This window comes from Arachis stenosperma, chromosome 10, assembly GCF_014773155.1.
Source record: "Arachis stenosperma cultivar V10309 chromosome 10, arast.V10309.gnm1.PFL2, whole genome shotgun sequence".
NCBI classification, from domain to species: Eukaryota; Viridiplantae; Streptophyta; class Magnoliopsida; order Fabales; family Fabaceae; genus Arachis; species Arachis stenosperma.
In genome coordinates, this window is record NC_080386.1 from 123,439,110 (window position 1) to 123,462,312 (window position 23,203).

At 29.1% G+C, this 23,203-nt stretch overlaps 2 protein-coding genes across 6 annotated transcripts; both read right to left on the reverse strand.

The window, feature by feature from the left end:
• Nucleotides 1-6,084: 6,084 nt before the first annotated feature.
• LOC130954404 (glycosyl hydrolase 5 family protein-like) lies at nucleotides 6,085-9,998 on the reverse strand. Of its 5 annotated transcripts, XR_009076300.1 has the most exons (5): nucleotides 9,179-9,998; nucleotides 8,831-8,898; nucleotides 7,702-8,311; nucleotides 6,481-6,920; nucleotides 6,085-6,329 (listed from the first exon to the last, which is right to left on the reverse strand). XR_009076300.1 is itself a non-coding variant. In XM_057881140.1 (3 exons), the coding sequence occupies exons 1-3, from the start codon at nucleotides 8,240-8,242 to the stop codon at nucleotides 6,165-6,167; spliced, it is 954 nt and encodes a 317-aa protein (XP_057737123.1). In that variant the 5' UTR covers nucleotides 8,243-8,266; the 3' UTR covers nucleotides 6,085-6,164. The 5 variants fall into 5 exon arrangements, 4 of the variants coding, with proteins under 4 accessions (XP_057737123.1, XP_057737122.1, XP_057737124.1 ...); XM_057881140.1 differs by lacking the exons at nucleotides 8,831-8,898; nucleotides 9,179-9,998 and having other exon boundaries at nucleotides 6,481-6,728; nucleotides 7,702-8,266; XM_057881139.1 differs by lacking the exons at nucleotides 8,831-8,898; nucleotides 9,179-9,998 and having other exon boundaries at nucleotides 7,702-8,266.
• Nucleotides 9,999-10,070: 72 nt separating this feature from the next.
• LOC130954403 (ABC transporter B family member 15-like) lies at nucleotides 10,071-23,056 on the reverse strand. The gene is made up of 9 exons (XM_057881138.1): nucleotides 22,581-23,056; nucleotides 21,757-21,811; nucleotides 21,262-21,440; nucleotides 20,255-20,712; nucleotides 19,119-19,659; nucleotides 14,640-15,190; nucleotides 13,343-13,715; nucleotides 11,803-12,371; nucleotides 10,071-11,141 (listed from the first exon to the last, which is right to left on the reverse strand). Exons 1-9 carry the CDS (start codon nucleotides 22,839-22,841, stop codon nucleotides 10,289-10,291), a joined length of 3,840 nt encoding a protein of 1,279 aa, XP_057737121.1. The 5' UTR covers nucleotides 22,842-23,056; the 3' UTR covers nucleotides 10,071-10,288.
• Between the last annotated feature and the right edge of the window lie 147 nt (nucleotides 23,057-23,203).

Here is a 23,203-nt window from a genome sequence, read left to right on the forward strand (position 1 = left end):
GCAACTCGAAGCAGGAAATATAAGGCAAGCTCTAGCTACCAAGTGGCGTATCATTTCAAGCACTCTCTAATAGAGTTTTGTCCATAAATTCTCCAATGTAAAGAAATCTGGTGTCAAATGTGGAGGCTCTCTTGATGCGTGAGCATCTTTCTTATCTTTTCCTAGTGAATTTATATTTAAGTTGTTGAGTTTAATCAATAATAATTATCTTTTAGCCACTATGGATGCTACTTTAAGTCTCGTGCAATTTTGTTTATTTTAGGTAGCATTTGGCTGGATTTGATGGAGAGAAAGCTTGCACAAATGGAAGGAGCACAAGAATTAAAGGAGATGATCAGCGAGGAGCGACGCGTACACGTACCTGACGCGTGCGCGTGATTTGGAGATTTGTGCAGCGACGCGTGCGCGTACCTGACGCGTACGCGTGACACCCGAAGAAGACGATCAATGCGTACACGTGACTGATGCGTACGCGTGACATGCGCAACATGCAGAAAACGCAGAAAATGCTGGGAGCGATTTCTGGGCTCCATTTTGGCACTGAAGTAAGGCGCAGCTCCCTGCCAAGTTAGGCACGGATCTAGTGAAGTCAAGTGGTCCCCACATTACAAGGCGCAGATTATTTAATTAATTCTGATTTAAATTTAAATTTTAAAATAGAAAAAAGATATTATTTTAATTTTAGATATTAGATTTTAAATTAATTAGGATTAGATATAAAAGATATTATGATTCCCTTTCACAAGGGGATTCCACCTCATTCCGCAATTTACAATTTACTAGAATCCTTATTTTCTCTCTGCACCATGAGCAACTAAACCTCCACTGTTAAGGTTAGGAGTTCTGTCTATTGTATGGATTGATATTATTATTTTTCTATTTTAATTCATGTACTGATTTATAATTCAAGAATTGTTTTCGTTCTTTATTTTATGAATTTGGGTGGAACGGAAGTATGACCCTTGTTCTAATTGAGTTATTGTATAACTTGGAAAAGCTCTTTACTTGAACAATAACTTGAAAACATATTCTCCTAAATTTCTAATTATCTGGACTTAACAGGATACGTGACATATAATCCTCTTATATTTGGGTAATTAGAATTTCTGTGGCATATAAACTAGAATTGAACTTCACCCTCTAATTGGAATTAAGTGACCAACGAATTGGTGGTTGATGAATTTTAGAGGAGACTAAAAAGGTCTAAGGAATTAGGGTTTAGTCACATATAGTTTGCATTAATTAAATCTTGCATAATTAAAATAGTTAATAAGAAAAGTCAATTCGAAAAATAGATAACTCTGAAACCTTAACTGTTTCTCCATATATTATTCACAACTTATTTACTGCTTGCCTTCTGATATTCTGAATTTACTGTTTAATGCTTTTGAACTCTCAAACACCATTTTCTACTTGTCTAACTAAGTAAATTAATCAATCATTGTTGCTTAATCCATCAATTCTCGTGGGATCGACCCTCATTCACCTGAGGTACTACTTGGTACGACTCGGTGCACTTGCTGGTTAGTTTGTGGTTAGAAATTCTGCACCATCTCTCTTCCTCCAAAATTGAAGATTTTCCTCTGGAGAAGCATGCACGAGAAGCTCCCTGTCCTTAATCTCCTCAACTAGCGCCTCCCTTCCATTTTTCCATTATGTCGCCGCTGCCAACAAGATGCAAAATTGATCAATCATTGTCTATTATTATGCGAGAAAGCAAAAGAGGTATGGAATAAAAGCTCTATCACCATAAATTTCGTCAACAACAACTCACCTTCTTTTTGGTCGGTCTGGTTAGAGAGATCTGAGCACTTCAGAGTTCGATATGGTGGGTCGCCGCAATTGGCGTTGTTAGCAACGTTGTGCTGGAGAATTTGGAAATCCAAGAATAGCATGATCTTTTAACAAGAATTGATCCTTCCAGAAGTAACGGTGGAGTCATGCTTGAAGCTTGTGAATGAGTTGTCTTCTAATTTCTAGTTCTGCATTCACTTTTCTTTTTCTAATCTATTTTTTCCCTCATTCATGTTTTGTTGCTATATTCACGCTTTAGTGAACTTTGAAAATTTTCTCTTTCTTTTACTATATGTTCTAACGTGAACTCTATTGTATTTTGCTTCAATTAATAAATAAAATACATCTATCTTTGGAAATAAAAAAAGAATAACATGCTAATCACGTTTTTTGACTCTTTAAAGATATTTTATAAAACGAAAATTCCATAAATAATGTGAATGTTTAGCAGTATTTATCTGAGATTGATCTTTTAAAAATGAATAGAGGTGTGTAATCAATTGTGTTTTTCAAACCGAATGAAAAGTGGTACTTGAAAAAGACTCATACGCTCAATAAATTAATCTAAATCCAAAAAAAAATATAAAATTAATAATTATTAATTGGAGTTATTTAAAAATTTGGCTGGTTTATGTTGTCTATCTATACTTTTTCTGTAGAAAATGTGAAAAAAAAATAATAAGTTTATATAGTTTTAAAAATCGAATCAGACTGGATGGTTCGATCAAGTTAATCGAAAATCGGTCTTTTTTCTCCAATTTCTCACCCTTCCTTTTTCCCTGGTTTAGTTTCAACAAATCCAACCATAAACAAGAAGAGAACAGTAACACTCGATTACCATCTACTTCAAGGTCATCGCTGAATTGTTTCTTCAGGTAGAGGGTGCCGTTGCACCGGTGGGTGGGTGTCGTCGTTCCTCTTTTCTTCTGCTCGGCTATATTTTCATCGTTCATCTTTTCCTCATTGTCACACAAAAGTTTGTGTTGAGCTTGTGGCGCCGCCGTCACGAAGCTCTCTCTCTCTAAATATATATATGAGAAGAACTTCCCTTCCTCCGTCATTGAGACTCCATTCCTCCTTGCTTTTACTTTCCTTTCTTCCTCGTCGCTAGTAAGTACTACTGCATCAATTTATTTTTGCTTATTTTGTTAATAATACTGACTATGAGTTACTGAGTTAATAATACTGATTTTATTAATTTTTGTTTATTTTGTTAAATTTTTGAAAAAGAATTTGTTATTCTGAGTTGTTGATTTTGTTATTCTTTTGTTTTAATAATTTTTTATGAAACTGGAGTTGATTATAATGATTCTAAGTTGCTATTTTTGTTGATTTTGGAATCTGGTTGCTATATAGAACTTTTGTTGCTGCTTCTTGCATTCTTTTTACTATAATGATTATGAGTTGCTATTTTCTATTTTGTTTTTGTTGATTGTAATGATTCTGAGTAGGAGTGTACATGGTTCTATTCGGTCTAAAGACATGATCCGGGCTCGAAATATTTTGCACGCATTGGCCTAAATCCAAAGTGGACCAAATTTGACCCAAAAAAAATCACTCAAAAAAAATACCTCAATCAGGTTCAGACACTGACTTGGGTCACCCGGTCCGACCCGATAAAAATATATATTAAAAATTAATGTTTTGTATCTAGAAAGTATATGATTTTAGACTAATGCATAATATTTTATGTTATTTGTATGTGACTTAAATATTTAGTGTTATTAGTATTGATTTGTTGATTATACTTTAATTTTAGAATTTAATTAGTACTTATTATATTTCTAAGTGAATTTCATCCTATGAAATAATTGTTGGAGATTTGAAAATTCTTCTATGTTAGTGGTGCACGAATTTGCAATCCGTACAACTAACCAGCAAGTGCACTGGGTCGTCCAAGTAATACCTTACGTGAGTAAGGGTCGATCCCACGGAGATTATTGGTTTGAAGCAAGCTATGTTTATTTTATTAATCTTAATCAGGATACCAATAGAATTCTTTAGCCTCGTATAAAGTAAAAAGGGCATAAAATAAATAGTTGTTACTTGTTGTGCAGTAATGGGGAATATGTTGGAGTTTTGGAGATGCTTTGTCCTTTGAACTTCAACTCTTCCTTGAAATCCTTCAACACACGCAAGGCTCCTTCCATGGCAAGCTCTATGTAGGGTGTCACCGTTGTCAATGGCTACTTCCCATCCTCTCAGTGAAAACGTTCCTATGCTCTGTCACAGCACGGCTAATCATCTGTTGGTTCTCAATCAGGTTGGAATAGAATCCATTGATTCTTTTGCGTCTGTCACTAACGCCCAGCCTTCAGGAGTTTGAAGCTCGTCACAGTCATTCAATCCCAGAATCCTACTCAGAATACCACAGACAAGGTTTAGACTTTCCGGATTCTCATGAATGCCGCCATCAATCCGGCTTATACCACGAAGATTCTGAGTAATGAATCTAAGAGATACTCATTCAATCTGATGTAGAACGGAGGTGGTTGTCAGGCACACGTTCATGGATTGAGGAAGGTGATGAGTGTCACGGATCATCACCTTCTCCATAATTAAGCGCGAATGAACATCTTAGATAAGAACAAGCGTGTTTGAATGGAAAATAAAGGAATTGTATTAATTCATCGAGACGCTGCAGAGCTCCTCACCCCCAACAATGGAGTTTAGAGACTCATGCCGTCAAAAAGTATGTAATTCATATCTGAAAATGTCATGAGGTCCAAAATAATTCTAAAAGTTGTTTAAATAGTAAACTAGTAACCTAGGTTTACAGAGTAAACTAAGATAATTGGTGCAGAAATCTACTTCTGGGGCCCACTTGGTATGTGCTGGGGCTGAGACTAAAGCTATCCACGAGTAGAGGCTTTTCTTGGAGTCAAACTCCAAGTTATGACGTGTTTTGGGCGTTCAACTCCGGATCATGACGTTTTTCTGGCGTTTAACTCCAGACAGCAGCATGTACTTGGCGTTCAACGCCAAGTTACGTCGTCTATCTTCGCGCAAAGTATGGACTATTATATATTGCTGGAAAGCCCTGGATGTCTACTTTCCAACGCCGTTGAGAGCGCGCCAATTGGACTCCTGTAGCTCCAGAAAATCCATTTCGAGTGCAGAGAGGTCAGGATCCAACAGCATCAGCAGTCCTTTTTCAGCCTAAGTCAGATTTTTGCTCAGCTTCCTCAATTTCAGCCAGAAAATACCTGAAATCACAGAAAAATACACACACTCATAGTAAAGTCCAGAAATATGATTTTTTGCTTAAAAACTAATAAAATTCTATTAAAAACTAATTAAAACATGCTAAAATCTACATGAAATTACCCCCAAAAAGCGTATAAAATATCCGCTCATCAGTTAGCATTTAAGAAGGTAATACGTTTTGTCTTGAATTTGTGTTTTTTAACTAATATTATGTAATATTAATTATAAATTGATCTATTTATTTTTAATAAAAATTATGAAACTAGAAAAAAGATACAAAAATGCATGGAATTATAATTCATGAAGAGATTTAAGTTTAACATTTGCTATTAACTTCTTTGTAACAACTAACAAGTAACTTTTATCTCTTTTCATAAATTATTATTAAAGATCCAGTTTTTATCCAATTTTTATTTGGTATAATTGTGGTCCGAATGTATATAGATTTAATCGAGTCTAAGGTTAAGTTAGTGTTTAAAAAATAGTCGAAATATGTATTTAGGATCGAATCTGGGTTAGGACAAATCCAGTTTCATCCGACCCATATACACCTTTAATTATGAGTTGTTGTTTTTTATTATAATAATTTTGGAATATTTTGTTAATTTTTCTAGATTTATTCTGAGTTGTTGGCTATAAGTTGAAGATGGAACAATCACAAAGTGATTAACAGCCACAAAATAATGCTCCCAAAAATTTTAAACAAATTTTTTAGTTATATATTTTTATATTTGAAATTATTTGTAAATTTTTAATAATAAATTATGGATAATTTATTATGTAAAATTATAAAAATTTAAATTTTATTAACTTATAAATTATTAAATTTAAATATTTAAAATTATACATTTAATTTTTAATAATTGTATTTTATATTTAATTAAATCAGTTAAATCTTAATTGAACCACTAAATTATTGAACCAATTTTTCTACCGATTCATTTACCGCCACCGGTTAAATTCTTGCAACCACTTTATAAGGTTCCACTAATTTTTGTTTGAATAAAATATTTTTTCACCACCAAACGTGTCTAATTTCTGTTTCTATATACGTTAGTAATTTGTATGTAAGTACTGGCCTATCTTTATAAGAAAAATTACAATCCACACACTACCTTGGTGCTGATTAAGAAAAAGATTTAGCGCTCAAAAAACACTTCTCTTTAGAAAAGAAGAGTGAAGAAAAAGACTATTAAACCTACAGTTTGACCAAACTTTCGGACAAGGCTTTGACTCTTGCATAGTTTTGAAGCATATGAAGATGTCTTTATATTCCTGTCCCTCATTTTGGGTTGGGAGTAGAACATGGCTTGTGTGGAAGGTTGAACCTGAAATCACAATCATTAACCATCACATAATTGTGAAAAGAATGAGAAAAACAAAAAATCCAATGCATTGAATTGAATTACATACTATATATTAAAATGGAGTATGCTATTATATATGTAAATAAATTCAAGCAAAAGATCAAAACTATACATTATTATTGGTGGGAACAAGCTGGAACCATTGACTTTGTGGATTGTTTAAACAAGTAGAATCATCATCATCTTCTATGCATATACATTTTGAGGTCAAAATTGTGGGTGAGTTTGAATCCTTTTGCAAACACAAGTATTCCCCATCACTTTGAATATTTGTTGTGGCCAAATGAAGCTTGGAAGGGGATACAAATATCCAAGAACTATTCTTGCTTTTACAATCATTTGAGAGTGTGACTGGAAATCCTTCACCATTTGAAGTTAGGCACTTGTTAGTTTTTACTAAATTGATATTACCCCCATCTCCATTATGAATCCATCTATCTTTTGTTTCACAGCTACTCACTTCAAGTTCATTCCTTCCATTCACTTTTACACATTGACCACTTAAAGGGTAATACAAGATAGATTCATTATTGGAGACCTTAGAAGTAGGATCTACATTATTAACAAAGATGAGGTTAGAGGTTATTAGTGCATATTTGCTTTTTTTTTATCTTGTGTTTGTTTAAAGTTTGAAACTTTTTTTTTTTAGAAATAACTTAGTTTTAAGAATTTTTTTTAAAATTCTATTCTCATTGAAAAAGGTGGGTATTTAATATTATTATATCAAGAGAATAAAAATTAAGATACGAATTACTATTATCAAAGAACTCTTCCTTGTATTGATATATTATTGGGGTTGTTTTGGAAATAAAAATCTATTTTCATAAATATATGATGAAACAAAAGTATCTTAATTTAATATTTGGAATATTAAAAACAATTCATAACTATTTGTAACACTAAAAAAATAAAGTTGTGCTTGATTAGCATTTTTATTTTCTTTCTTCATTTTCAATATCTTTTATTTTTTAGAATTTTGTTAAAAAAAACAGTAAAAACAATTATAATTTTCATACAAATAAAAGAATTAATCTATCACTTTTTTTTTTAAATAGTATGAGGCAAATTTATGATATTAACAAATCTCTTAAAAAAATTATTCTACATATTTTTGTTAGAGACAAAATCAAAGATAAATGAACTAATGAAATGACATTCTATATATGTTTCTATACGATGAAAACTCAAGTGAAATTAATTTTATGTGAAGTTGATAATTGAGAATCGTTAAATGATTTGATAACTTTGACTAAATTATCGTCTAACAACTCTCAATTATCAATTTCACATAAAATTAACAGGAAGTGTTTCTATATAACTTAAAAAGATTTACCTTGAATCTTCCTTATCAAAAGTTGGAACTTCTCATTGAAATTTGGGTATCTAAGATGAGTCCAAGAGGAATCCATTAACCCAAAATTCTCATCAACTTGAGCTTTATCATCTCTTAGGTAATAGCTACCTTGAAATGCCCACAAGCCCCAATCCAAGTCATTCCCAACTAGGTAGGTTTGAAGGCAAGTCAAGAAATTATTGTCTTCTTCATTGGAACCACTTTCATCAAATCCAAACTCACTAAAGATTAAAGGAGCTGCATCACTACCACTTCTTAGAAACCCTACTTGATTATCCAATGCTTCAAGACTATTAGCACAAATCTTGTTTAATGGTTGCATAGTCCAAGTTTCTTTCAAGTTGAGAATTCCAACCCCAGACCAAGAATACAAATGTGTCTCATACACCAATTTTTTCCCTATGTTTAACTTAAGATGTTTTCTCTTTAGAAAATGAAACTCTGTATCATAATTCAAACCTGACACAACCACCAGTACCTGTGGATTTGCCTTGTGAATTGTTTTTGCTCCTTCACTCATGTAATGGTACCAATCTCCCTTATTTTGCCTTGGACCATGCAATTCATTCCTCAAGCTCATTGCCACCACCTATTTTTAAACCCAAAAAAAAAAAAACCTAGGATCAAATAGTTGTGTCAATATCTCCATTATAAAAAAAGTCGTGCAATTAGGTATCTTTTAAATATTGTCTTTTATTCAGCTTTCAGAAAAAAGAGAAAATTAAAAACAAGTAACTTTTTTGATTTTTTGAACAATTAGTATGTGAAAGTGGGTATTTAAATTAATTAAATAATAATAAATTTTTAAAAAGAATGATTAAAAGCTACAAATTAAAGGATAACTAGCATTTCTAAAAAAAAAGTATGTCAATATCATTCGAATCAATTAAAAGAAACTAAAAATATTACGTGTACATATTAGAGTGTGGGACACCGTCAACCTATGTATTTTATTAAAATTAGCTGACAATGTCTCCAAAATAATTTGATAAAATTTTAAAAATATTTTTAGATATTTACTTATTTCCATTTAATCCTAAAAATAGAAAAAAATTTATATAAAATTTTAAGTTATTTTTTGTCTTATCTTATTTTTATTTTTAGTTACCTGATGAATTTTTTCGAATCTCAACTTGTCAACTAAAGTAGGTCGAAGTCAGCAAAGTGTCTCATACCCTATATGTACAAATAATACAACTTGTTAAAAAAGAAGAAAATGATAATGTCGCTCCCTCTAAATTAAATATATATATTATCTTTTTCTAAAACTATCCACAATCTTTATGAATATGACAAAAAATATCAGAAAAAGTTGATATAACAAATAAAAATCGTTGATAGTTTTAAAGAAAGATAAAAAAATATAATTAAAAAGTGGCGTTATTAATTTAGGAGTAACATTATCGTTTCCCAAAATAGAAAGAGAGAAAAAAAAGTATATGAATTTCGTACATACAACAGAATTTCCAGCATAGTGTTTGCCTACTAAACTAAGGCCTTGCATCCATTCGAAAGGATCAAAATATTTATCATAAAAGAACCCATTTCCATCATCATCATTGCAACACCATTTTGCCTTGCTAACATGATTATCAAGCAACACCATCACATTTTGATCTCCAAGTTCCTTAACCAATGTATCAAAGACTTGTATGTGAGTCATCTTCAACAAAGAAGGATTTGATTTTGAAATCCCTTTGACAACCTCTTTATGTATTCTTAACTCTCTCAATGTGTCTTCAACAACATTATTCTCATAACGTGTCCACATGTAAATTGCATAGGTGAGGCGGACACAATTGAATCTTTGATTAACCAATTGGGAAACAAGATCCTTTAATGGCTTCTTGTTAAGTCCTTCTGGTAACATTGGTTCAAGGTGCCCTGCCCAATTTCCACAAACTAGTTTGGACCGTTGCTTTGTGGATTCATCAATGATCCATCTATTTTGTGTTGAAAGAGGATAACCATTAGAATATGATGATGTTAGAATAGAGTAATATACAAGAACAAGAACTACATTTGAAATTTTACCCAACATTTTTTTTGACTTCTTTTGGAAGAGAAACGTGACATATTGCTTATGGAGTGATTATATAGAAAGTTTCTATGAAGACATGAATGAATGTACTATCTTTTCTCACAATCTTTGTTCTTACTACATTTTAGGAACTATACACAAATAGATTGAGGTATGTTATTCAACAAAGATTATATAGCATGTGGCACTTTGTAGTTTGTATCTTACTATTTATAAGTAAATGACTCTGTTTTTTTTTTTTTTGTGTAAACTTAAAAAGAAAAAAAAAAGTAAGAAAAATTTGCACCAAGTTTCTATTGATTGATAAAGGTACATGCATGCATTGATAATTATAATTATAGTTATATATATACATTTAACCATGAATGGCGTAAGATATAAATATTCTTACAAGTGGCTAATACTATAACACAAGTTGATCAGTTCAAGTGCCATCTTTGTGTACTTTGCACCTATCACCCACAATAGCCCTATATTGACCATTGACCGTTGACCATTGACCATTGACTTTGACTTTTTGATTAACTAGCTAATTTCACCAACATTATTATTACTATTATTAGTGTTGGTTGGTCTTGTTTGTTGCAGACTCACAAGAGAGTAATAAGCACCACTTGGGCCTTTACCCAACAAAGATGAATGAGTCCCTTTTTCCACAAGCTTCCCTTTATCCAAAACAGCAATCACATCACAATTCTGAATTGTGCTTAACCTATGAGCAACAACCACACTTGTTCTTCCAACCATAACCCTCTCCAATGCACCTTGCACTAGCTTCTCTGATTGGCTATCAAGTGCACTTGTTGCCTCATCCAATAGCAAAACTTCTGGATTTTTCAGAATTGCCCTTGCAATTGCAATTCTTTGCTTTTGACCCCCTGACAATTGAACCCCTCTATCACCACAATATGTGTCATACCCATCTTTCAAACTTGCAATAAATTCATGTGCATTTGCTACCCTTGCTGCTTCTATAATCTCACTTTCACTAACAACTTTGTCATCATTTTCACAAGCTCCATAAGCAATGTTCTCCTTTATGGTGCCACCAAATAGAGTTGGCTCTTGGCTCACTAGTGCAATGTGGTTCCTTAGTGACCTTAGGTTATATGATTTAATGTCTCTACCATCTATGATCACTTGTCCTTTCATTGGCTCATAGAACCTCTCAATTAGACCCAATATTGTTGATTTGCCTGAACCACTTTGGCCCACTAGTGCTGTTGATTTCCCTGCATCAATTTGCATTGAGAACCCTTCAAAAATCATCACGTTGGGCCTAGCTGGGTATGCGAAATGGACATCTTTTAGTTCCATTTGGCCCGTTAACTTTTCCGGCTTGTACCCTTCTGGGTCATCGGGCTCAATCTTAGTGTACCTGTGCTCATATCACAAAATAATTAACCCAAAAAGCGTGACAAAAAGAGTGTAATACAAAAATCAAGTGGAAATAATTAAACAAGATTTTGTTTTTTTTTTTTACAAAATTTTAAAAATAGAAATTAAAAATAGAAACAACCAGACCTTAATCTTGCAATTTTATGGTGCATTTAGTTTGTATTTTCTATTTTTTGTTTTCATTTTATTATTTTTTAGAATTTTATAAAAAATAATAAAATTCTATTTTCTATTTTTTTATAAAATTTTGAAAATAAAAAACACTACACAAAATCAAACACACCTATTATGTATATAATATTAAAATATTTATGTTATATTTTTTTTAAGTAAATAATGGCGTGACATGTAAATTGCTAAAATGGCAAGATGAGATAGAAGTTAATACAACATGTGAAGCATTAATGAAAAGGATCGACGGGAATAAATTCTCTCAATTTTTTTTAATAATTGAAGGAGTAAAATAGGATCTTTCACAATTAATTTTATAAATGGGATCAAGAATAAATATGAGAGAGAATAATGAAAGATTAAAAATCACACCTTACACTACTCTTAATTTTTTTAAACAATTGAAAGGATCTATTATCAGGATTGACAAGTATTGATATCAAATATTTGTGTGTTATTTAGTTATATACCTGTCTAAGATGGCAAAAACAGAGGCCACAGCATCTGAACCTTTAGCAAGGTCACTAGTCATGCTACCAGCATCGGCAATAACCCTACCCGTGCTCACCAAGATCATGAAGGTCTCAAACAGCGCCTTGGACGTTATGTATCCGTGGGCTATAAGTTTCCCACCGTACCAAAAGTCCAATGCCCATGTACAAGACGTGAGGCTTTGGGCACAAGCAAGCCCAATTCCGGCGTACCAAGATTGCCGGATGCTCTCACGTCTTGGACCCTGTTGGGCCTTCTCGAGCATCTTGAGCATCCGGTCTTGGGAAGAGAATGCAGTTATGGTTCTGAGGTTGGAGACGGCCTCGGCGGCTATCTTGCTGGTTTCGCTTTGGGCCTTGATGGCCTTGCTTGACATGCTTTGTAAAAGGACACGCCTTGTGTAGAAACATGCTATGATGATTGGTTGAACGGCTATCATAACAAGGGCGAGCCTCCATGCTATGATCAAGCCCATGGTGCATGCTATTAGAACCGCTGAGATTGTTTGAACCACTAGGGCCATTCTGTCTCCCACTAAGGACCTTACCTGAAATCATGTCAAAGTGAAACATCATGAATAAAAGAAGATAATGCTTGGCCTGTCAGAACATAAAATATAGTGGACCAAAAAAAAAAAAAAGATAATGAGGCAATAAAATAAAGGTGAATTTTTTAGTGTTTACAAATTTTCTGTTTAAATTGTCTAAAAATAGAGATGGAATAAGATGAGATCCAATTTTTTTTTTTTTAAATTTTATGAGTAAATATTAAATATCATAGAAGACACCTAAACTAAAAGTTTAGTTTTGATAATATATGTTACAGTAAATAATTATTTTTAGTAATATAATAATAATAATAATATATAATTGGACACATGTATACTGCACATCAAAATTAAATTTAATGGAATGACAAGAAGAAATGATTGATAATGTAACATTATGGATCATGAATCCGTGCATGTTTAAAAAGACATTATGACCCAACAAAAATAATAGAGAAATGTTACTTGGATCTTTGCTTCATACCTAAAAAAAGTTCATATGACAAAAGAAGAGAAAAGTATGAATAAGTAGCCCCACAAGTCAAAAAATAAAAATGAACTATATATGTTGCCCTTTGAAATTAAATTAAATTGGACTACTAAAAATAAATAGGTGATGTATAATATAAGTTTAATTTTGATATATTGAAAATATTGTATACAGTTATATAATTATAATTATAATTATTTTTTTTATGACTATTTAAGTGGTCAATATAAAAGATTGTATAAAATAGTTTTACACTGGCGGTATATCAAAATTAAATTCTGTATAATATATCTTCTATATTACATTTTAAAAAAAAACTATTTGTTGCATCTTTAGTTACATTTCTCTAGAGAGATATATTTTGTATATTAATTTTCCTTTTGATACTAAACTAACACATTTTTAATTACTAAATGAAAAATGTGAGATTCATCATTATCACTACGTTATCATAAACATAAGTAAGAATAATAAAACATACCACATTTGCTTCTTTGGCAAGTCTAGAACAAACTGCACCCGTTGAATTCTCATCCTGGTCAAACCAGCCTACTTCAAAAGTGAGAATCTTTGAAAGCATCCTCTCCCTAACCCTCTTTGTCAAGTACTCACCCATGTAAGCAAAGTTATAATGCTGCAACACATTCACAATTAGAGAGAACACAGCCAACCCTAGAAAACAAAGTGCGTAGATCATAGTCTTCCTCTTAATCTCATCATGGTCCGTCAGAAAATAAACGGATATCATTGACCCCATCGAGAATGCATAAATCGGTTGAACTGCACCAAATAACACTGCACTCATACATCCCAAACATGCTTGCTTCCACTCCGGAAGGTTTAGAGCTAACAACCTACACCATAACGGACTCAAAAATTTAATTAAGTATTAAAAAGAGTAAATAATATAACAAGACTTTTCATATAATAAGTTTTTCTTATTGTAACATCCACCTAAATTCTTATGGCTTTATAAATTATTACTTTTAAACATTTCTTATTAAGTAAAGAGTAATATATTATTTAGTAATTAAATAGATATTAATTTTTTATTTATTATATTTTATATCAATAATTTAAATTTAAAATTTAGAGTTTATAGTTTATAGTTTATGATTTAAGAATAAAAGTGTTTTAATTTTAAATTTTTTTATATTTAATAAAATATTAATTTTTAAATAAAAAATATTATATGTATATTAAAATATATATATATATATATATATATATATATATATATATATATATATATAGCATAACTGTATTTAGATAGTACTACACTGCTCCCTTTTATTAACATTCGACACAAATTGTTATAGAAAGTTTTTATTAGATTATTTAATTAAATGCTAATATATTAAATACAAATATGACTATTGTAACAAATTAGCAATAGAGACCAAACCTAATACCTAAAAAATCTTTTAACGTAAAAATAAAATAATAATAATAAATTTTATAAAACAAGAGAAAAAGAAAAATTAAACGTACATTTTATACAAAAATAATAATTAAAATATTAATATTTTATTATATTAATAATTTAATATAAATAATCATAATAAATATACATTAAAATTAACATCAAATCAAATATTAATATAAAATATATATTAAAATATAAAATATATATTAAAAAATTAAATTATATATATATAATAGCTTATTTTATTTTAGTGTTTGATTTTAATGTATAAATAATATTTTTATAATTTAGATTGCCTGACAAATTATTATCTTTACATGAAATAAAAAGAGAGTGAGTATTTGTGACTGACCTGCGAAATGAAGGAACAGCAAAGTTGTTATCTTTAACTATTTCCTCTACGTCATGATCATCACCGGCACAAGAAGCCACGCGGGCAACGGAGTTTGCTGAACTGGATCGGCTGACTTGCGAGAGCCTTCGACTGCTTGTGTTATGAATATCCTTGTTGGAAATGGACGACGGATGAGTAGGAGGAGGCAAAACGACAGTGTCGTCTTGTTCATTATTATTCTTTGACGCTTGGAGGCGAACGAGGGAAGCGTAAAGACCGGCGTCGTTTTGAATTAGGGTTTGGTGAGGGCCTATTTCCACGACCTTGCCGTTCTGAACGACGGCAATGAGGTCAGCATTCTGAACGGTGGAAAGGCGGTGGGCAATGATGACGGTGGTGCGGCCAACGGCGGCTTTGTCGAGGGCTTCTTGAACAACGCGCTCAGATTCGGAGTCGAGTGCGCTTGTTGCTTCGTCCAGAAGGAGGATTCTCGGTTTCTTGATTATTGCTCTTGCGATGGCGATTCTTTGTTTTTGTCCTCCTGACATTTGCACTCCTCTCTCCCCAACCTGCATCCATCACCACATGCATTTTTTTTTCTTCTGTTATGATATAATTATAATTATTTATATATAATTTAATTTATTTTTAATATGTAATTTATATTTTAATGTATATTCTACATTAATAATTAATTTTAGTATATTTTAGCATGTTTATTTTTTTAATAAATTTTTAAAATTATAAATATTTTTAAAATATATATTAAGTATAGAAAAATACTATATGTATAATTCTTTTGTGAACTAAATCTAATTAAAATAAATAATAAAAAATGGATTATGAGTGGATGAGTAAGAGTGATAATATAATAATGATTTTTGTTGATGTTAGATCAATTTATTAAAATTTGATTAATAAAAAACTTATTCATATAGTACTATTCTTAAATATATTTCATAATATTTTAATACTTTTTTCAAAAAATATTTTTAAGTGAATATATATATATATATATATATATATATATATATATTTGTGCTGCCAATATATGTTAAATATATAGCTTAGAATGAACACAAATATATTATAAATTTTTAGTATATTTTTTTTACTCATATTATAGCTTGCAAAAAGACTATTTGTTTGTTAAAATTATCTATTAAAATTAATTATTATATATTTATAATTTAGTGTATATGTATTTTATATTTAAATGTATATTCTATACTAATGATGATATTAGTATGTATCTAATATAGTTATATAATTTATAAGTGCTAATATATTAATAGATGTTAACGTGGCTGTTAATCAGTTTTTATAAATTAAATATAAATAATAATAAGAAATGTGAAGTATGTTATTTTTTCTTTTCAATAATTGAAATAGATATTGGTTGTTTGGGAAGGTGAACGCTGCCGTAAAGGAGATATCTGAGGAAGGTTATTACGTCCAGCAATTATAAAACTGGAATTTGTTGTTATCATCATGATCATGATTTGTTTAAATTAATAATAATAATATTGTTATTAGGAGGACGAAACTTAATTAATTAATCAAGCAGCTTCTGACAAATCATACAGTTAGAGAATATTTGCGACAAGGGTTAATACTTTTTTTTTAAAGTCAAACTTATTTTTTTAAACAGAAAATAAACATGTGTAAAGCAAAAATGACTAAAATTTAGTTTGATAAAATTTTTATTTGTTAAAAATAGTTGATAAAAGTCAGCTTTTAAAAGTTTGTTTTTTAAAAATGGTAGTATCTGTGTTTGTGCTTAGTAAATTAAATTAAAAATAATTTTTAATAAGTATAAATAATAATAAATACGTTTGATAAAATAGTTTTTAAAATTTAAAAATATTATAATAGACATTAATTTAAGAATTAAATTTAAATATTAATTAATGTATAAAATTATATTAAATTTTTTAGTTTTGATAACCACAAATCAATTTTAAAAATTTTTTCTTTAAATGATTTCAAAAGCATCCATAATTTTTAAAAATTACAAATATAAGTACATGAATTTTTTATTTACCAAATAAAAAATAAAGTGTTTATATTTTTGAATGCACAAATATTTCTTCAAAAAATTTTATTAGATTATTATTTTAATTGAAAAATATTAAAAAATATTTTTATTCAATTTTAAATTTATTTTTAGATCTTTTTTTAAAGAAAAATAAATTATTTTCTAAAAAAAGTGACAATACCATGTTTTTAAAAAAATAGAAATAAAAGATATTTTTAATATTTATTTTTTTAAAAATTATCTAAATGTAAAATAATTTTATCTATTAAAAAAATAAAAAATAAATATTTTTTAAAAAATCAATTCAATCTGACTTTAAATTAATTGAACTAATAGATTTTTTTAAAGTAAAATATTAACAAAGGATGTTTTTGATATTTTTACTATTTTATATTTAAAAAATTAGTTAATTTAGTTAGTTTAATTATATTTTATTTAAAAAATATCAAATTTGACAACAACAAAAAACTTTACTAGCAGATATCATATTATTATTGGTTGACTTTTTTAGCTTCATTTAAAAATTTATTATTATATGTATATACAAGACAATTTGAATCTTAACACTTATTTAAATGTATAAGTCAATTATTAAACAACCCAAATTAATTTTCTCATTGTTTTATTGTAATACTTCTTCTGAAAACATTTTACTCTATTTCATTTGAGAATTATTTCTTTCGTAATTTTATTTAATTTTAATTTAAAAATTGACGCCCGAGCGAAGTCAACCACTGATATCCTCATATATTTTGCTTGAGGAGCCGGACTACCAATGAATATATATTTTCCATTTGTCTTCCATTGTTCCACGTTGATGATATCAATATTATTTAAGAATTCAATTAAAAATAAATCTATTATAATAATGACTCATATGAATAGACAAATGTTTGTACTTTTTTATTGGTTTTTTTTTATAGTCGGTGTCTGTGTACTACTTGTAATAGAAAATCTCACTCCGTTTATTTAATTATTGAATTGAATGTCTTAGAATTTTCCTACATAAAAAATATTCTTTAAATTTTATTAATATAAGTATACTAAAAATACTCATTGAGATTTCTAAAGTAAAATTTTTTTATTAAAAATAAAATCAAACTTCTAAAAATTTATTTAGGTAAATTTTTACGAAAAGATCTTGTTTTAAATAATTCTTTTAGAAGACCTTTAAAAAAATAATTTTATATTTGTATATTTTATACAAAAATATTTTTTATCTAATAATTATATTTGGTATAAAATATTTTTTAATTTGTTTATTATTTTAAAATAATTTTTTTAAGTAAACAACTTTAAAAAGTTATGTAAATTATAAATTTTAAAAAATATTTTATTAGTATTTTTATTTTTACTATTAAAATTTTATTAAACATATTAAAAAATAAAAAAATCATTAAATTTTTTTAATAATTTAATGACATCCAAACAAACTCTAATACATTGATTATACTAAAAATTTCAAAACTTTTATTATATTAATAGAAACTTTTTAAAAAACAGTTTCTTAATTGTTATCTATTAAAACCTTGTTTTCTTTTATTTTTTTCTAAAATAATTATCTGCTACTATATATACATACTATTAAACTTGGATCATAGTCGATGAGCTGTAGTGAGATGTAAGATATTGCTTTGAAAAATTAAAGTTTGACTGCATAATTGAGAAAAGATGCCGGCCATTTATGGAATTTGATTCTTAAAAATTAAAATAGAAAGTGGCAATTTACAATTTTTAGGATCGCACATTGGAAGAAAGATGAAGTGCTTTTTGTGCGTGGACCACCAAATAAATTATTACTTGGTATATTTTTGCTGTTTTTCTTACAAAATTGTTAGTTGTTATAATCATATTATTATTATTACAGCATGGAATTGAATATGGGATATCATTAAAGCAAAGAATTATTTGTGAAACACACACACACACTATTAAATGTCGTCATCGTCATGGATTTATGGCATCAACTTCAAATTAAACATGTGGGCAAATTAAAAAATAAATAAATTCTAAAATAATTTTGTGGGTATATATATATATATGTTTTATGCTTTGTGAAAATGATTTTAAGATATCTCTATCATGCTTCTTAAGACTTGAATTATTTGGTCTACAGCAATGATCTGAAGTCTATGATGCATTAATAATTTAGTAGACAAAAACACAAAACGAAAGAGAGAATATGAGCATATATATGTACAACTACATACTTATTTTTAAATATATAACACAATTTTAAATATTATAAATAAAAATAAATAGTTAGCATGCAATGTTTTTAAAATACGATTAAATCTGCCTAAGAGTTAAAACTTTTGTGTTTATTATTTGATAGAGTGAAATAAATTAAATTAACATAATATAAAAGTTTCTTGTATATTTTAGAAGTATATTTAATGTGTTTTCTAAAATTAAATATAGCTACATAATAGTTTCATTTAAAAAAAAAAAATACTGACCTGGGTATCATATCCCTGTGGCAATTGTGATATGAAATTATGAGCATTGGAGGCTTTTGCAGCTTCCACAATCTCTTGCTCAGATGCATCTTCTCTCCCAAACAGAATATTCTCTTTTATACTTGTTGCAAATAGTGCTGGCTCTTGACTAACCAAACCCATTTGAGATCTTAGCCATTTTAATTGCATCTTCATAATTGGCACCCCATCAAGCCTTATCTCACCTCCTATTGGGTCATAGAACCTTTGCAACAATGATATCACCGTCGATTTCCCCGACCCGGACCCTCCCACTAGGGCCACAGTTTTCCCGGCCGGAATCTTCAGGGAGAAGTTGGATAGTATCATGTTGTCCGGCCTCGACGGGTACGCGAATTCAACATGATCCAATTCGACTTCTCCTAAGATGTTTTCGAGAATCTCTCCTACCATGTTGTCAGAATCAATCTTTGGAATTCGTTTTATAACCTCCATGATTCGTTCTCCTGCAGTGATTGCTTCTGAGAAGTACTTAACATTGGATAGACCGGCACCTAACGCCCTGATTCACCAAAAAAAAGGGGTTAGAAATGATAAAGTTTGAAAAATTTTTCTTCACCGCTAATTTTGTTTATTGTATAAATTTTTTTGTGGAAGCTCAGGTGTAGTCAATTTCATATACTTCACATGTTGAGTTTTACCAAAATTTTTACAAATTCATCTATAATATGAGTTTGTAAAAAAAAGAGTTATTAAATTGGCATTTATATAAAAATAGTGTCTACTCACTTAAAAATATCTTTATCTAAAAAATATTAGTTAAAAACTATTAAATGATAATTTAGTCAAATATATCAAATCATCTAATGATTTTTATCTAAATTTTTACACGAAGACAACTTCATGTAAGTGATCACTCATAAAAATTTTTCATAAAAATAAAATGATTATTTCAAGACTACATCTTCATATGAAGACAATACTGCAACTTATTAAATTGTTTGATATATTTGACAAAATTATCTATCATCTTTATATGAAGATATCTTTACAGAAGTAGTCACCTAAAAATAAATAATGTCATATTTAAATTAAAGTGCATCTAAAATGAAAGCATATGAAGAAATTGAAAGAGAGAAAGGGAGAAGTATAATTACAATCCACCAAGAGCAATAGCAGCACCAACAGCAAAAACAGTGCCACCTTCAGCAGCATGGTACATAACCAACCTGCTACCATAATAAGACATAAAAGACCAAATTGCAAAGACAACACCATTGCTTCCAATAGCCAACCCTTTAGCCAACCCTTGTTTCAAACCCAACCTAACAGAACCTTGTAGAGCATCAGAGAAAGCACCTATTGTCTTGTTCTCTCCCACAAAAGAATACACTGTTCTTATTGATGATATTGCTTGCTCTGCCACTGTCCCTGCTTGATTATACTCTTCTCTTATTTTTCTTGCTAACCCCATTAATGTTCTTCCATACATTAAGCCTGGGATCACTAGCAACACCACAAATGGGAACCCCACTATTGCTAGTCTCCATAGTAATGCAAATGCCACTATGTAGCTCCCAATAAACATTGATGCATTCATCAAGAAATTTGGAACCTAGATAGGTTTCAAAAATTGCAACCAACTATTTATATTAGTTAATTCTATAAAATTTCTTTCTATAAATTTTTACCAAAAATAAATTTATAAATCATGATATATTATTAGAGTTTTAATGAAACAAAAAAAACTCTTATATAAAAAAGTATTAAAATTAAATTAACTTAAATTTACTATAACTTTTTTGAGGAAATATAAGAAGCCAATACAATATCTATACAATATGTACAATAGGGGTATAGAGATGTTCGATTCAATAAGATATCATATATTTATTATCTCTAATATTCGGATGGTTATTATAAATAGTATGAGTGTATTGTGTTTGAAAAATTAGTAGTGTTTTATCCTGAATGTTCATTTTTAAACTCATATTGGACCAAATAAATAGTCCATTTGTACAAATACTTCATTGGCTCCTTAATGGGATTTAACTTTTTTTTTAATAAGTATCATCACAACTATAAATCACTAATTTCATGGAATTAAAATTAAATCTTATTTTATCCTAATAACAATAATAATATTTTTTTTCTTAATTCATACCTTTTCACTAAGACAATCTTGAATTACAAGGCTATCATTGGAAACACTGGTGATGACCTCTGAAGTGCTTGTAACATGCAAATCAAAGTATGCCACTTCTTGTCTTAGTACTGCCTTTAAATATCTGCCTCTCATTCTTGTTGCTTGTCTTTCACCTGTTCTTGTCCAACAATAACCCTCTGCAAATAAAGTAATAAGGTAAATACTATGGTGTTTTTAAGATTGTACTTAACATATTAAAAAAAATAAATAAATAATATTTAATAAATTTTAAATATTTTATTTTTTTGCTTTAGACATTTTATTTTTTATTTTTAAAATTAAGTTAGACAATTTAAGCACCATAATAAAAGATATCATAAAACTACACAATAATTCTCAGAATAATAATAATTTATTATTTACTTTCTGTATGTTGTACCGTACAAAAATAAAAGTTAACTTTTTAAAAAATTATAAATTAAACAATAGAAAATAATAGCAAATAAAACTCACCCAAGAAGCAAGCAACAAAAGACCCACATGCCAAATATAACAAAGCCACTGCATTCTGCATCAGAGATCAACAAATTAAAATCAACCCAATAATAAAAATAACTATTGTTAGTTTAGATAAAATAGCAAATACAAAAAATAATGTAAATTATTTGTTGTTTGAATATAAGATTAATTTTTTAGTGATTTATAATTGGGCCATCATGAAAAAATGTTAACCACAGAAAAATTTTAGAAAAAAAAAATAACATAACAAAAAATGATATGACACTATTTAATAATCCAAAATTTTTAGACATAAAGTTTTGCGAGAGTTTTTGTTTTATAAACTCTTCACTTTTTTTTTATTCTTTTTGATGTAAGATTTCTTCTCGACTTGCACTTGCTATTCAACAAATTACTTTAACCAAATTAACATCAATTATTTTAAATAGATAGAATATTATTTAATCTGCACCATATGAGCGTGTCTTGTGGGAGTTATATCTGTCTCTCACTTTATAGCATATATAATTATATATATGCTAATCATTAAACTATACACATAAGGAAAAAAAAGAAAAGAAGAAAAACAACTTTGAAGTTTGAACTTTTCGTATATATTGCTTGAGAGAGAAGATAATCAAATAAATAATTAAATATTTTTAAAAAAGAAATCGTCTACATCCTTCATCTATCTCCAAGCCATAGTTGTTAATTCAAAGTTCAGACCATAATGGTTTTGGAGTTCTAAATCAAGGATAATCTTAATTATAAACATACATTAATAATAATAATAATAATAATAATAATAATAATAATAATAATAATAATAATAATAATACCTTGTTTATGTTATGAGTGAAACCACCACCTCCTTCAAGATTAGAAAAACTTCCAAGGTTGTTCATCATCTTGCTAGTGATGAACAAGACCAGAGGTGTGGTTAATCCATCTCCAATTGCCCCCAACAAACCAAAGAGCATGAAAAACCAGTCTTTGGTATCTGCATGCATGAAAATTGAACTTATTGACCCATTCTTTTTCTTCTTCTTCCTACTACTAACCATGGCACCAACACTATTATCATTATTATCCACATCCATCACAAAAAGAAATAAATACACAGTAGAAGAGAGTGAGCACTATAATACTACTACTACTACTACCAATAATAATAGTAGTAGTGATTATTAAGCACTTTGGGCAATTGATATTTGCAATGTTATGGTGAGAATTTATAGGAATTTTGAGTGAGTGCTTTGAGGGGTATATATGGCATATGGTATGTGGTGGGGGCAAATTAACAGAACAATTTTGGTCAGGGATAAGTGGGTGATTCCTTGATACTATATATATATATATATATCATGTGAAGGGGGTTTATTATATATTTTATTAATTATATTAGATTATTTAGATATATGCTAAAACTAGCTACTAATTAATTTAGTGATTGATTTTTAAC